Source organism: Cyrtonyx montezumae, unplaced genomic scaffold, assembly GCF_038088225.1.
Source record: "Cyrtonyx montezumae isolate F1298 unplaced genomic scaffold, pur_monq_1.0 scaffold_36, whole genome shotgun sequence".
NCBI classification, from domain to species: Eukaryota; Metazoa; Chordata; class Aves; order Galliformes; family Odontophoridae; genus Cyrtonyx; species Cyrtonyx montezumae.
Window position 1 is genome coordinate 11,342,292 of NW_027072041.1, and position 16,818 is coordinate 11,359,109.

General features: G+C 35.8%; 1 protein-coding gene across 4 annotated transcripts in view; it reads right to left on the bottom strand.

The window, feature by feature from the left end:
• The window catches only part of FBN2 (fibrillin 2), a 166,125-nt gene that overhangs the window by 27,859 nt on the left and 121,448 nt on the right, over nucleotides 1-16,818 (bottom strand). For all 4 annotated transcript variants that reach the window (XM_065745582.1, XM_065745581.1, XM_065745584.1 and 1 more), the window contains exons 35-44: nucleotides 15,843-15,965; nucleotides 15,378-15,500; nucleotides 9,425-9,586; nucleotides 8,594-8,662; nucleotides 7,834-7,959; nucleotides 7,250-7,375; nucleotides 6,477-6,629; nucleotides 1,499-1,567; nucleotides 870-995; nucleotides 367-492 (exon numbers count right to left, since the gene is read on the bottom strand). In XM_065745582.1, coding sequence (XP_065601654.1) covers nucleotides 367-492; nucleotides 870-995; nucleotides 1,499-1,567; nucleotides 6,477-6,629; nucleotides 7,250-7,375; nucleotides 7,834-7,959; nucleotides 8,594-8,662; nucleotides 9,425-9,586; nucleotides 15,378-15,500; nucleotides 15,843-15,965 — 1,203 coding nt within the window. The remainder of the gene's footprint in view (nucleotides 1-366; nucleotides 493-869; nucleotides 996-1,498; nucleotides 1,568-6,476; nucleotides 6,630-7,249; nucleotides 7,376-7,833; nucleotides 7,960-8,593; nucleotides 8,663-9,424; nucleotides 9,587-15,377; nucleotides 15,501-15,842; nucleotides 15,966-16,818) is intronic.

The following is a 16,818-nucleotide window of genomic DNA, read 5'->3' on the forward strand; positions in this document are numbered from 1 at the left end:
TTTTACACAAACATATTCTTACAATCTGTTATTATAATTAAAAACAGATTCAAAATTATCCACAACTAAATCTGTATCATAACAAAAATTCATTTTATAAGAACATTTTGCCTATACACCTCAAGGTCAAAACTACTGTTACTATTTTGTCAATACATCAAAGAATGTTATTTAAAAATTTTACTGTCTTTTCTTACCTTGCACAGAGAAATTGAGCTATAAAACAAAAATTGGTACATAAAATACACATTAGAATACGCAAGACAACAGAAAATAAATGTTGCTTTTACCCTTCAAGAGAATCAAGTACAGACCCTCGATTAGGTACAAACAGATTCAAACTAGAGAAATCAATTGATTTCTTACCAACACAGGCACCGTTGGGTGAAAGTTTAAAACCAGCAGCACATTCACAGCGGTAACTACCAGGACTGTTGATACAGTCTGCATTTCTCTGACAGAGATTGTCTCCATTACTACATTCATCAATATCTGAAATAGCAAGAGTCAAAGTCAAAAACCACAAGATATTTGTTTCTGTCCTAGTATTTGGACTGTATTGTCAGTCACATGCAAGACTGATCTTGGTAGGCTGTCCTCAAACGAGTGTGAAGATGCTGACTTTCAGCTTCTTTTGCCATAAGTACAAATAAAAGGCAAAATTGATAGCACTTCATCAACAACACTCTCTGGATGAAGGAAAATCCTATGAATCCAACTCCCTACACACAGATGCAGTCATGCAATTTTAAAGGGGCATATAAATTAATTCTTCATATTAAGTTCCTTGGTGCCTTTGCATATGTTAAACAAGACGGTTTTTAGGTGAAAAATAAGTAGCATGGGACTAAGTAGAAACTTCAAATCACCTTCACAGACCAAGAGCAGGTCATTGTAGCTGAATCCAGTTGGGCATTCACAGCGGAAGCTGCCAATCTGATTGATGCAAACACCATTTGCACAGATTCCTGGAATTTCTTTACATTCATCGATGTCTGAAATTCAGATGAGCTAGTCAGTTATTGTGGCTTTACATACTGCATATATTTTCAATTTCACTGTTCTTTACATTGAGCTGGGAGGTTCCTTTTGATCTACTTAAGTTATATACAGGACATAAACTTAAGTATATGCCCAGTATGAGAAAAGATAAATTATGTGAAGTAAGTAATACAGAGAAATACTAAATATAAGACAAGATGTGGAACTGTTACAAATGTGCTGATAAGTCCATCAACATTTTTGAAGGCAAAACCCTTCATCTTAGCAACTATAACTCAGACCTGTGAAACAGAATGGAGAAGGAGCAAAAAATAACAAAAAGTAGGAATCAAAAAATAGAAAAATCAAACCACTATAATTTTGCTCTCATGGTGTGTCACTTTCAAGACTACATTACAAATAAGGATTTTATTTTATGAAATATTCATTTTAGTCCTACCCGCAGCAGCCTTAAACACTAACAATTGTTGGTTAAAATAATTCTACTCAAACTTACCAACAGCTTTTCCAGTATGAATGTCAAAAGTAAAGCCAGGAATATTACCACATATGTTCTTGAATTCAGCTAGAGCAAACGAGAGAAAAATGTATTTTTAGTATTTATGATCTCCCAGTTATTACCTGTAGTTTTCCCAGAGCTGATATAAGCCAAATGAAATTAGAAGAAGGAGCCACTACGTTCTGTACAAATACTGAAAACTCAAGTTGCCAATAAATGAAATCAAATGGAGCACTCATACCTGCCTTTTTTTGCAAATCTTTGCAGACTTTGGCACAAGAACAACTGTCTGACTTGAGCAAGCAGAGCTTCAGGTTTTGTTTTAAATAGAACTCTGTAACTTGCCATTTCAGGTTTGATTCTGCTTTCTAAAAACCTATAGAGAATCTGCAGCAACAGTTTCAGAAACAAGGCATAAAAAAGTAACTTACTTGTACTTAGCCTTCTGTGACAATACTGTCACTGACCTTTTTTGTAAAGACTACTGCAACTTAGTTCCACTGAACTGAGGAGCAAGATGGACACTCCACTTTGAAAAAGGCGCTTCAAAAAGAGCATTGTTTCATTATGCTCACTGTATACCCACTTCCCAAAGCATCCTGAGAACGGGGGTTGGTCTGGATGACCATTAAAGCTCCTTTCAAACTCAAATAACTCTATGGGAAATGCACACAAGTACAAAATCAGTAACTGCACACTATTCCAGGTAAGGTGCATGGAATTCAGTGGATTTCCAACAGAGAAAATTGGCTACCAGTGAACAAACACCTCTTTCTAGTTCTTATTTCTAGGTACCATGGAATCTAGTAATAATTGCAGGACGCAAGAAATATATGATTACATCTTCAAGAAAAGAAAAGGTGCTTCTCATAAAGCACCTATACTAGCGTTAAGATTTTACTGGTAAACAATGTTTCCATGAATAAATGTGCAAGACATGTACAATATATTAACTTTGATCTGGGTACAAATACCAAAAATAATATGACTGTAATTACTGTTTGCTATGTCATTTGTAGATACTGAGAGTACTGGTGTAATTCTATACTGAAATTCCACTTGTCTGAGGGAAGCAAAATATTTCTAGTGTGAAGACTGAAACAACTTATTTGCATTAGTAGCTTGCTTTAGGTTATGTACTTGCTAACAGTAAGCATCCAGCTCCTGTTTAAAATCTTAGATTATATGAACACTAAAATTCTCCATAAAAATAAGTATATTTTCTTAATGCTTTATACCTTCTTAATGAAAAAATCTAAGTAATGGGGTAGATATTTATACATATTGAGTGTTAAGACAAAGTAAAATTTTCTTCTAAAGAATATGGATAAAAGTTTTAAAATGTCCCACTTCATTCAAAGTGGTTCTGAAAGGATAACATCTAGAGACTTCCACAAGCCCACTATTCCACCCTGATGAGAACCCTACAGTAAGTCTGATGTCTGACAGCTGCTATTCAGTGAGAGTGAGCATATGAACTTAACTCAACTCTAAACCTATAATTTTGACAAATTATTATGGCATCTCTTCCACCACTGTAAGGAAAAAAGAAGAACCTTCTTTTTTTCCATAAGCAACTATCTCTCATCCAATGTAACAATATTTTACTTCTCTACTGGCTAAATTTCATGTCTCTCCATTTTAATGGTCACTTTTCATTAGCTTAAAATTTTATTTTATTGTCAGGAGTTAGAACTTGAATAGTTCTTGACTTCCTGAAACAAAATACAAATTAATTTCAGCAAATGTAGTTGACTGTTGATCAGAATATGATTTGGAAAAATAATTTTTTCACATTCAAATATTCAAATTTTCCTATCTGAGTAGGATCCAGCATCTGAACCTCTGCATTTTCTTCTATCTTCTGTTCCGCTCTGTAATGATGTTTAATGCCTGCTGAGATTTGTCTTGTACTACAGAATGGACTACAGAATTAGAGCTCACTATCACAGTGCTTCACTGTCCAGCAACTTTCTGCTTTAATATCAGCACACATACAATTTAAGTTTTTCTTTTTAAGTTATGTTCTACAGATATATTTATGCCATTTACTACTGTCAGTAATCAAAGTATTAATTGGTAAGAATTAATGTTTATTACCCTGTCCCTTTGTACGATGACAACTTATTCCTGTGATAATGCCTAACATTAGTTCTGGGACAATGAAGAAATGGCTTTGAAGGCTATAAGCCTTCTTTCCTACAAATTTTACACTTTATTTAATAGATTTTTTTTTCTTTTTTCAGTTGGCACTGTGTAGAAAAACAGCATGTAATACCTCAGGAAAGCAGCAAAATGCTTTCATAAAAGAGTGCCAAATTAGCAATGTACAATCACTCCAGAGATTAACTTCCTGAAAGCTTGACTTTGCAACTATTTTTTAAAGATTAATTCCAAGAAACACATACTTTTCATTGTATTACTTATCACCGGACAAAAAGTTCTAAAATATAATATGGAAAAAACCCTCTGAAGTCAAGCACTTCCAAAATTACCCAAACACAAAAACAAGTTCTGCAAATACCTGACAACATTGCAGCATTGAAGCAGTTTTTTGCACTTCTTTGGGTGGAAAATGCTCTCACAAAAACGATAAACTCAGTCAGACCTTTATGGTAATGTTTATGATCGGTATAACTAGTACTTGTAAGCAATATAATCTTTACTATCTGAAGGTATCAGAGATTGATTGTTATGCATGATGATTCCATAACATGAAATGGAAGAAAAAATTTCACAAAGAAAAAACTGGCATGTGAAGTTCATTTAGAGGAAAAATACAGTTCTCATCAGAGCAGAATAATGCTTTTAATGAGCTACTGAGCTCACTGGATAAGGTCACGCTGTATCTTAATCCCTGTCAGTGATGCTTAGCCCTCGCCCAGATTTCAGAACAACTGATTATATCCTGTAACTTCAACTATTCAACCATTTACTCTAGCAATTTGTGCTTGATCCTTCACACAACCTATTTTCCTGGTGAAAAGAGGTCAGTTGTGTTTCCTAATACGGGAAAAGCACTTAAAACAGCTAACAAGGCAATGCTAGAGTACTTCAGGAAACATTTTAACCCCACATCTCCTTGCAGACTGTCTCAGTAAAATTGTTTTAACAAAGCTTTAAGAAAGGCAGAAGTTTCTGAGACCCTGCCTTAGCCATTTAAAAGTAGAATTCTTTCCTCCACATGAGAACATTAATTGCACAAATCCCTGCAAGCACTTTGCTGCATTTTCTCATTGTGTTGTCATCATGTTGACAATTTTATGGTACAGAAACAAATGACTGCGGGAAATAATTTTATGAGCTCTCTGTGACAGCAAACATGCATTTGTCCTCTTATTTTCATCTCCCATTCCTGACTGCTAAGAGCACTCCTTCATTTTCCTTCTTCCTGCTTAAGAAAGGAATGGAAGAGGGCATTTTTCTTTCTAGTCCTATTTTCCTCTTCATTGCTTGTGGGAGAAAATCTTCACTAAATTATATGCTGTTTCCCTTATGTCACTATATAAACTATGTGGAATGAAAGGAATACATTCTTTACGCTAACACCACAAATTATGCACTCAAAAGAGTTATGGCTTTAGCAGCACTAGCTCAGTGCAGATTTGATTAAATAGTAAAATGTGTTTGTACAAAACAGGTGGTTTTTTGTTTGTTTGTTTGGTTGGTTGGTTGTTTTTTTTTAATTTTTTTTTCCAATCTAGGAGAGCTCTTTCTACAAAAATAAGAATCTTTTAATGAGCTCCAGGTGCTACCGTCAGGTTTCCAAGCTGGTAATTCTCTGACCAATAATTTTTCCTTGAAAACTGAGCTTTCAAGGGTGATTTGTTCCAGGCAAGAGACTCTGTTAAGAGTAACTGAAAAAGAACACAAAAAACATTATTTTCACCCCACTTGCAGAACAAAATTTTTACTTCCTCTTAGTATGCCCTGCTCATTAAACCTCTGCAAGCTGATCATCTTCAGTAGACATAGCGTAAAAGCAACTAAAGGATTAAGCTTAGACTTGAGACACAAATGAAAAATATGGAATGGTTAATACATTTAAGTAATGAAACACCGTCTTTCTCTTCTGACAGAGATTACAACTACTGGGATAAATGTATTCACCAGCAATGCAGTTACTGAATTATATTACCCTAAATTAATTATTTTGGAAGACTGACCAGAAAACAGACATCTTTACCCCAGTGTTACTGTCTGATGACTGCTTTTCCAGAAACCTCAAGTGGACAGCTGTAGAGATGGGAGTTTTGTAATCACATATTTAGAGGACTTGCTTATGCCTCATACGTCACTCTGGGGGTCTTACCTTCACAAACATAGATTTTTGACCTACAGCTGTGTCTGAATACAGTTTTACGTCCATACAAGACCTGTGAAAGCCTTCGTATTTGTTAGAAAGAAAGCTCAAGGTGACTGTACACATTCATTTTATAGAGCTATTTTATAAAATCCTGACTCTTCATGTCCCATCACAAAAAATAAAAAATAAAATAAAAATCAATCATTCAATCTAACTATAACAAACATATCTTAGTTACTGGGCTGACAAATTCCTGCTGATGACAGAAAGGTCAATCTGTATTTGCCAGGTCTTTTTATTTAACTCCATACAGGGAGACCTGATAATACCTTTTTCCCTTGTCCTTAACCTCAGAGGAAGCTTAGAGGGAAAAATCTGCATATTCTTCCTAGATATTTTATTCAACCTGTGTTTTACTCAAGCATTCAAGCTGTATCTTTCCACTCAATACGGAGTGATACTTCAAGAATGGAAGAAATATTTACTCCCTTTTAGCACAGCCAGACTTAATCCAGGCAGTGAGAAGATGACTAAGTACTGTCACTGTGCTTGGGAATGATGGCAAAGCTGTTATTTTTTTCTGGCTGAAATGTTAACTTCATCTAATACGTCAAATGAGCAGATGAGTAAAGTGAAAAAATAAAAAAGGATGATGATGGTAGTCTTCACCTGTTCCTGGGGTTGGGCATGGTTCACACGGTTTGTTCCAGGCTTTTCCAACATTGTATGTGCAGCAGCACATCCTCTTGGTTACATTGAAGGGCAGTTCATTCTCACAGGTGGTTCCATTATAACTTCTGTAGCAAAAGCTTTTCCTCATGTCTAGGTGTGAGAAAAGAATCATTTATAAAGTCAATGACAAACTGACTTAAATAAATACTAACGTCCCATGACCCAGTACAATGATTCATTAACTCTGGTTTCTGAACGCAATTCAAATGCATGCACAGATACATTTAAAAAGAATTTAAACATTACAGTTATCTGCTTTCTTTCTATTAGAAATACCTGAAATCTGGCATATTTTCAATACAAAGAGGGTAAAAGCAATATTCCCAAGGAATCAGAAATAAACTGTAGATGCTTAATGGACCTAATTATATATCAAATCCTTCTGTTGGAAATGGCTAGTAAAAATGAAAAAATATTTCTGAGTTCTATTAAATAAGACCGTAAGAACACTGCCAGTCATCTGGTTCTCTTTTCAGGCTATAAGACACTATATTCTGAGAGTTAAAGGTACAAAAAAGCAATATAAGAATTAAAGTTTATAAAAAACATGAATAACTGCAAGTCTATTGCTATGAAGTTTCAGTTTTCTGGCAAGACATTTCAAAGAGTTTAGAAACGACCGTATCAAATAGGAAATTACAGAGCAAAGAATCTCATTCTAAAACTAGCTGGTATCTAGACAGTTGTAATAAAGATAATATTCTACATACCCATACAGTTATGTCCACCATTGACCTGCATATATTCAGGAGGGCAAATGCAGGTGTAGTTTCCCAGGGTATTGTAGCAGGTGCCAGGACCACAGACACCAGGATGAGCAACACACTCATCAATATCTGCAGACAAATCGAAAACATTATGATTTACTAAGGGAAAGAGGACCAAGCCCTGGCAAGTATTTCTGATATCCATATATCCATAATAAACAATACTGATATAAAAAAATGTTGCATTTAAAGGACAGCTTAAAAAGCACCACTTAGATTTGGGTCAATACAAGGAACCTAATAGGCAATATAAAGTATCCAGAAATCATTAAAAGCCACCTTACCTGTATACTACATAGTGACTCTATTGAGTTGAGATCTAGTACGTAGACATACAAATTACTATAAGCAAACGTTGTATTTCAAGCTTTATATTATCCTATCAGTAACATCAAAGACAATGATTAAAGAGAAGATTTTAAGTAAGAGTGTGGACACTAAATCTAGTTATGAATTTAGGACTGAAAGCAATACTGTTTTTTGCTATAATTGAACTGTGAAAAAGAAGACGATTTCAAGGACTCAACCTTCACAGATCCTCGTCTCTTCACTGAGGTAGTAGCCTTTTGGACATTCACACTGGAAGCTGCCAAAAGTATTGATGCAATTTCCACCTTGGCAGAGACCTGGAAGCTCTTGACATTCATCAATGTCTAAAAACAAAGACAAAAATGTATTTTCAATCTATGATGAAAGGAAACAAGAGACTATGAGCACCCCCCTGAAATTTTACTAACTAGTAGATTTTAACTGCCATGTGGACTTTTTTTTTTTTTTTTGCTTCTAAATAGCACTTCATGAAAGCATGGATGCAATGCTCATTCTCTCCTATTTTAACTAGTTTTTTCTGGAGCACCTTTCAGCTTGATGAGCACATGGAATTCAACTTGCAGTACTGTCTACAGGAATTTGGCATCTAATTCTCATTCCTGCATGCTCACTGGAACTAGAGTTTTTTATCCAATTAATGTTTCCTGAAATTTATACCTTCCACAGATAAACTGTAATTTTCATGAAAGATTTATTCTTCAGGGGCCAATTTTTAAGTCCAATGCAAGTAAGGAGGCACACAAAAGGTATGCATCCACTTATTTTCCTAGAGAAATGCTGGGCTTCTTTAATCTTCTTTTACAGTGCTCCTTTTAATTTTTGTACAATTTATATTAATATTGGTTTGTTCTGTAATAAAAAAAGTAACAACTTCTTCAAGATATAGTTCCTGTATATAACTCTCTGAAGATGGCACGTTTTTACTATTTTCCTTCATAGGCATTTTGATGAACTCACCTTCTAAAATAATAGTGATGGGATTTGGTCTGAATCCTTCTCCTCCTGGACAAAGAGTATTGTATTCCGCTAAGCCATTGAAAGAGAGAGCATTTCAGTTCTAAGAAGTATAAAATGCTAACAATAGAAACATAGCATTTCATAAGTGTATTAATGCTTACTTTTCTCTACAGGCTTTTTCTACCCCCGTTGTCTACGCATGCAAACAAAGCAAGTTTAAAAAAATGAGATTGAAAAAACAAGGTAATATTGGCAACTCTGCTTTAAACATGGCCGTAACCTCAAATATTCTTATAGTCAAGTATGATGCTACCTGGGCCTGTATAAAGCATACATGCATCCTACTAAGTTTTTATTGGTTCCTTTAACAAAAAGTGGCACTATACAATAGATAAAACTATACATTAAAATTGGATTTCATACTATGATGAAACTGCTAAGAGTAACAAGCATGACTTTTCTTTTGCATTACCCATTGAAAGAACTTCACACATCTACAAAGTTGCTAGGTATTACCAACTAGCAGTTTGGAAATTACTGGAGTGACATAGAAATTGTTATGTAACAGTTACCAAAACTCTCACTTGAGAGTTACCACAGTTATCCAAATTTAAAGCATTAGACTTATTTTTTTTTCTTTTTTTCCCCTACCAGTGTGGAGTGGATAACTAAGAACTCCAAATAGGACCATGCAACATTTGGGTTCTTGAAGGATACCGGTTTCTTAACCAATAACCAAACAGTGATATAGCTGATTTCAGGTACACTTTATATTCCTTATTAGTATCTTTTATAATATGTGAGAACAGGAAAGTAAGAAAATTTCCATACTGCTATTAACAGGAGGACATGTTTCACAGGGGTTTCCCCAAGCCTTTCCCAGAGAGCAGCAGCATGAGGAACGACTGACTCCAACTCCAATTTCAGTATTGCAGGATAGGCTTCCATCTCCTCGTGGTCCATACTTCAGGTAGCAATTGCCAACACGATTATCTGCATATAAAGCACATAGAAGTACAGCTAAAGACAATGATCTGCGCAAAGCAACAGTAGGTATTCATTTTAACGTTGCATTTCTAGTAGTAAGAAGTCAAATAACACTTCTTTTAAAGTCACCAACAATCTGGAAACACTCAAGTGCAGTTCCTGACATTGAGACAGCATGGAGAAAGGGTAGCTTCAGCTTCCTGAACATCCAGAGAACATTTTTAAATGTCTGCCTTTCAAAAAGGCACGATTCCCTAATGTAGCATATCCACTATTCCCAGTCTTTCCATCCAAAAAATAACAGAAACCTTGCTGCAGTTTATTGATAATATTTCTTCTCTACTTCATGATTTTCACTAGACTTTATTTCATTTTCTGTGGAATTTAGAAGTAGTTATCTGTTCTTCTATGGAATTACAAAATGAAGTCTCATCCTCTGCAGAAGTTCTACTTGCAAATAAATTCTCCAACAAACGTTAGTATTGAAACAAATAATATAAATTTGCAGTTTGCTTACTCAAATTACAATTTTGTGATATAGACAACTGTTATCATTGACTGAATAAGCAGTGAACCTGTTAAAAGAAGTAAAGAAATGAGTTTTCTTTCTACTGCCAGTATTATCTTTGTGCCTCATAAGTGGATAGTAACAAACAGTGAGTCATAAATATGAGGAGCAGGCAGTCAGCTGACTATTATAGTATTTCTTATCACAGTCAAATAAGAGGAACATACTTTCCTCTTTTATAACATTAACTTTCCTCCAAGTTAAGGTTATAATTTTAACGATCAGAGCTAAAAACTAACTTGCTATCAAAAGTTACCTTTAAAGAAGCGTAGAAACACACTTGACAAGAAAAAGAAATATTTGTTGTATAAAGGTCATAGTATTGCATTTTTACAATTCTTGTTAGTCATATAACTAAGAAACATATAAATGAATTTTTCAATGGCTTCCTGAGTGCATATTTTACAAGTAAACACCATACTTTTAATTTGCTACTTGCAGCTAGTGCCTCATCCTATAGTCTTAGCATTCTTAGATGAAGTGAGATGAACAAAGCATGACAAAAGTGCATCATTCATCATTTCAAAACCTCCACAGTTTAACAAGTATCTTGATATGCCATGGCTGCTTAAACTACCCTGAAGTTTCATATATATCTATTAAAAAAATTGCAAAGGAAACTTCCTGAATTGCTAGCAATAAATTGATTTCAAGATCCTCAGATAATTGAAAAAAAAACAAAAAACAACACTACGTCACATTAACTTTGATCATGAATATTTCTTTCAAACACTATTTAAACCAACTAATAGATCTCCCAGCTTTCCAAATAATCTAAATTCAAGCATTAATAAACAAACTCAGGTGAATCTTATGGAAAACCTTAATTGCACATTGTAACAGATACAAATGTCAGTATCTAAGCATGAATGATCATTGCTGTAAAGCTGAAACAGTCAGTTATGGGTTGAGTAGTAGACACATACTTCTGGGCTTCCGATAGTAAGAGAAACGGGTTATCTTTTTCTCTTTAGGGGCAAGACACCAGACTTACCTGAAACCACTGATCAGAATATTAAGAGTAGAAGTACACTTTTACTTATTATAATTACATTTATTACCCTTCTTTTTTATTTAGTACCAGATTCCTTGTAATAAGTTTTACAATCTGATAATACTGAAAAAAGGAATATCCTCCTGTTGTCATTATGGACTTCACCTGAAACAATCCAAACACAATTATTCTCAGAATAACTACATCCTCACGCTCTCAGAGGAATTGCACACTCCTCTCCATTTGTGACACCACAAAATGTCTGCCTTCTTAAAAGAAGCAAAGAAGAGATTTCTCTTTATTCTTCTTTTGAGAAGTGTTAATAAAAAAAGAGCATTCTTGAACATGGCTCCAGCCAGTGGACCACAGGTTCACTATGAGAAAAAGGAGATGACAGTCCTTGGAAAGAGGGCAGACAGCAGAATTCTCTAGCAGAGAATCTACACTGAGTTTATAAAGGGTTTTACGTTTCAGTTTACTACTCATGTGAATTGCCTTGACAAGGCACCATGTTCTTTTTTTGCCAAGGATAATATTTCTGTTCCTTCCGAGAGGAAAAATTCCATTTTTGCTCAACCGTGCAAGAGATAGTTGTGATTGAAGAGAACCAGAAGTGCTATTCTTTCACAAGACATTTCTGGAACACTTCTTTTAGCATAGCTTTTGCATTTCTGAAGTAAGAAACCTTTTTTCTTGGTAATATCTGTTAGGGTCTCTATGTGTTTTTTTTTTTCCAAGTGACTGCAACCTTGGAGTGAAAACTGGGTAAGACTTGACAGTTGCCAATGAAACAAACTTCACTGTCAGTAATGTTGCAATTTGGACTTGCAGTTCTGAGACAACAAATAACCCCAGGTGAACTGAACTTTAGTCCTTCCCTCTTTGAACTGCCTAAGTCAGTAAAGCAGACACATCCAAAGCATACAACCTCTGGAACAAAAAGCAGCATAGCTGCATTGGAATGGCAAATGTCTTACTGTTTCTTTTTCCTGTGTTAATCTGTTTAACTCTCTAGAAATATTACTAGTAAGAACTGCTGATGAAAGAAAAAATATAAAAACCTAACAACATTTATAATTACATAAAACAGTATAAATAAGATGTCTCAATTTGCACTTGATGCCTTCATCTCTTAAGGAGCACTATTGTTTCATTTCATTCATGGAGAGGGACTTCTATTATATTACTCTGATGATATTTCAAGAGAACCAGAGGCTTTAGATGCCTGTATTAAAAACAAAATCTTCAGTGTTTTTTGCACTTAATCATAAAATCAGGCTGTAGAGTGATTGAAAATGTGCATCTGAGGGTTACAGCTCATTCTATATATATGCAAGAGAATTTCAGCTCTGTCACCATCTGAAACTGTACTTAAAAATGTGCTTGCTCAGCAAACTAAGACACAGGATCTAATCTCCTGTAAAGACAGTCACTGAGGAACTAAAGTTGGGGAAACTGAGGGAAAAGAGAGAGAGTAGAAGAGTCTTCGTGTACCACAGAGGGATGCCTCACGATAGTAAAAATGAAGGGACAGTATCTCTTTCACTTGGTTTTCAAACTTCTTTTCATCAGAGGGGTAGGGCTTGCTTTCTCACTTGAGATTTCACAGTTGCTAGATTTACCCTGAAAAAGGTTCCCTTCTACCTGTGGAATGCTGCCTTGTGGAAACATGGGACACCTACTGAAGATGACATTATGGTAACTGGTCGCAAAGCACAGTTACAAGTCCTTGTATTTTTAGCAAAACCCATGTTAGTTAGCAGTAGGATAATTCATTTTCATGAGTTTCTTCTGAGATTATTCAAATAATTTGATTATAATTCAGGGTTTGTGCACTGATTACACACAGTGTCAGGCTGTAAAAAAGAATAAGGATCTTAGTTAATTGCTGAAGAAGGGAGCCCAAGAGGCAGGATATCATTACTTCAACTGAATCAAGAGATGAGCAAAACTAAGCTTAAGTCAAAATGCAACTGAAGAAGAAAAATATTAAGGCAGGTATTTTAAAAAGAGTCTCTAGGAGACAGAAATGCAGATTTCTAGTTCAATGGGAATAGATTATAGAATCACAGAATTGTAGGGGTTGGAAGGGACCTCCAGAGATCATCGAGTTCAACCCCCTGCCAAAGCAGCTCCCAGCCCAGGTTGCACAGGTAGGTGTCCAGGCAGGTCTTGGATGTCTCCAGAGAAGGAGACTCCACCACCTCTGTGTGCAGCTCCAGTGCTCCGTCACTGCACTGTGAAGAAGTTCCCATGCACATCTGTGCAGAACTTCCTATGTTTCAGTCTGTGGCCATTTCATCTCATCCTATCAAATACATATTATATTATTAATTATATTGTTATTATGTTACATATATTGTCTTCCTCTCCAAATATTTCAGCTTAAATATTTTTTAAAAAATCGTAGAATCCTTAGAGTTGGAAGGGACCATTAAAGTCATCTTGTCGAACTCCTCTGCCATGCACAGGTACATCCACAGCTAGATCAGGTTGGTCAGGCCCTGATCCAGCTTCACCCTGAAAGTCTCCAGGGACAGAGGGATGGAGCATCTGCCTTATCTTTGGGCAACTTGTTTCAATATCTCATCATCCTCACTCTAAAATATTTTTTTCTTCTACCCTCATACCCTCTTTAAGCTTGAAACCATTTCCCCTTGTTTTTTCACCACAGACCCTGCAAAAGAATCTGTCCCCTTCTTTCCTGTAGCTCCCCTTCAGACATTTGAAAGGTGGCTCTCAGGCCACCTTGCAGCCTTCTCCTCTCCAGGCTGCACAGCACCAGCTCTCTTAGCTTGTCTTTGGATCCATCCCTTGGATCATTTTTGTGGCCCTCCTTTGGATGTACTCCAACAGCTCCATGTCTCTCCTGTACTGAGGACTCCACACCCGGACACAGTACACCCAGTGAGGCCTCACCAGCACAGAGCAGAGGGGCAGGATCATGTCTGTTGATCTGCTGGCCATGCTGCTTTTGATGCAGCCCAGGATACAGTTGGCTTTCAGGGCTGTGAGGGTATATGGGTAGCTCATGTTCAGTTTCCTATGCACCACTACCCCCTCGTCCTCTTCAGCAGGGCTGCATTTAATCATTACATCCCCCAGCTTGTTCTGATAGTGGGGGTTGCCCTGACCAAGGTGCAAAACTACACTTGGCTTTGTTGAACATAATTAGGTTAACCTGGGCCCACTGTTCAAACCTGTCTGGGTCCCTCTGGATGACATCCCATCTCTCTGATGTGTCAACCACATCTCACAGCTTGGTGTCTTCAGCAAACTTGCTGAGGGTACACTCGACCCCACTGTCAATGTCACTGATGAAAATGTTAAAAGAGTATTGGTCCCTGCACCTGGGGGAACAACACTCATTTACTGATCTCCACCCAGGCAGTGAGCTGTTGACCACTACTCTCTGCGTCAAAATTGGTCAGCACTGTGAACATCTCAAACAGGACTTAGCTCCAGGACACAGCAAAGCAACATATGGTGGTATTAGTGGCACCATAATGTGTTGACAAATAAATATTAATGTAAATTATCAGAAAATGGAAAATGTTCTGATTAACAATTTTAGCAAAAGTTAGCTCCCAAGGCATTAAAATAAAAAGGCTATTTTCCAAATAAAAAGCTAAAAGGCTCTCCCAGGATCACGCCTATATCAAACGGAAAACGTAACAAAAGTGGAAAATGTAATGAAAATTCACTTTATGTATGTACTAAGCCAGAGAGATCTACATAAACTACAGTGAAGCATGTCTTCTATTTTGTGTACAGCTAAATAGGTACCACAAGCTGTTTGTATTTCAGTATTGACTTAAGCTGAACAGTCAACCAAGCTTTGGCCATCTGTTTCAGACAACACATTAATCAGTTCCAAGACAAAGCTATGATTTAAAAATTCAGTTCTTAAAATGAGAATTGCTGACTCTCAGGAGAATGGAAATGGAAATAACAAATGTTTGGACAAATTGAATATGGTGTAAGAAAATGTTTGGACAAATTGAATATGGTGTAAGAATTTGCCAACAACGTCAGTTATTTACAATAACTTAGTCTCTAGAAAACTAAATAGAAGAATCAATTATTTTTCTGTCTTGCTATCATCATGTGCATTAAAACAGCCACCTTGCCTTAGAACAGAGGACAAAACTTCTGTTGTTTGATATATCCAGTATTCATACAACACCATTATTAAATTATTTCTATATTAATACTTCAAAGTAGCTTTTACTTACCCACACAACCCACTCCAGTAGGATTCAGCTGGAAATCTGGAGGACAATTACATTCATATCTCCCGGGAGTATTTACACAAAGACCATTAACACAGTTAATGGGATCAGCACATTCATCAATATCTGAAATAGGAAGGCTATGTTTATAAATCCATTCACTGGACGGAAAGGAAAAATCGTTTTGTTTTAAGACAAAATGAGCAAGAAAATTTCAAATACTGCTAAATTAAATTGAAGGAAAGAACTATCAATAATTCTTTGAACAAGTAAGAATTATTTTTGTGCAGCTGCATATGTTTTACTCCATTCTTAAATAATTTCATAGCATACAATTAGCAGGCAAAATATACACTTGTACTGTTACAAGTGAATACAATGGATGTTCTGTGGACCCTAGTTCTAATTAACTTGGTGCAATTAAAAAATATTTTAGCTTTAGCACATCTATGAACAGATGAAATATACCTGTACAGTTTCCCCCTGTTCTATCTAGTTCATAGCCATCATCACAGATGCAATGAAACATTCCTGGTAGATTATTACATGTACCAAACACACATATATTCTGGAAGGAGCATTCGTCGATATCTGAGGGAATATATTAAAAACAGAAAGTTACATAAAATTACCATATTAGTATTTACAATATTGTACTGTACTGCAAAATGTAAATGGAGACATGTAACTTCTGAGTTGAAAGCATGAAAAAAAAAGTCTGCAGCTACTGTCAGATAGCAAGATTCCTAAGCTGCCAAAGTCATGCAGCTGTGTGAAGGGCTCTAGCAGCTCTAGCATGACCTAGTGAGCTATTTTTAGCAAGGTCAGAGGAAAGCAGAACACACTGATACCAATTTGCAAAGCGTTGGTAAATCTGGGTACAGTACTCTGTTCGAAAGTGATGAGCTAAAATTGGAAGACGTGTAACAAAGGAATATTAAAATGATCACAGTAACAAAATGCCAGTGATGAACTTGGCATGCCTGCCTTAGCTGAAGGTTGAGAGGTGATGTAATGCCTCTTTACAAGACTATATGAGATAGAGTAACTTTCTGGGAGGGAGAAGAGAGAAAGAAACGATATATTTTTAAGGGAAAATGAAGTTTAAGATAAGTACAAAAAAACATCAGAGAATAGAAACTGAACTGGCTTAGGGAGAGAATAACTTCTGTGCTATAGATGATCTGCTACAATACTGAGAGTGAATGGATGACAATTAAAAAACCTCCCAGATACATTTTAAGGGGTGTTACAGACTTGTCAAATATGGTGGTAATTTGCCTACTCTAAATTTTCTAAAAAAAAATTTTAAAATGAAGTCACTTAATGAAGTTTGTATTTCCTATATAAATACAATAAAACAACAGTGATTAACGTAGGGCTTTCAACATACTATTCACTAGAAACAAAACAAAGAAAAATAGTCACAAATCCCCAGACTACA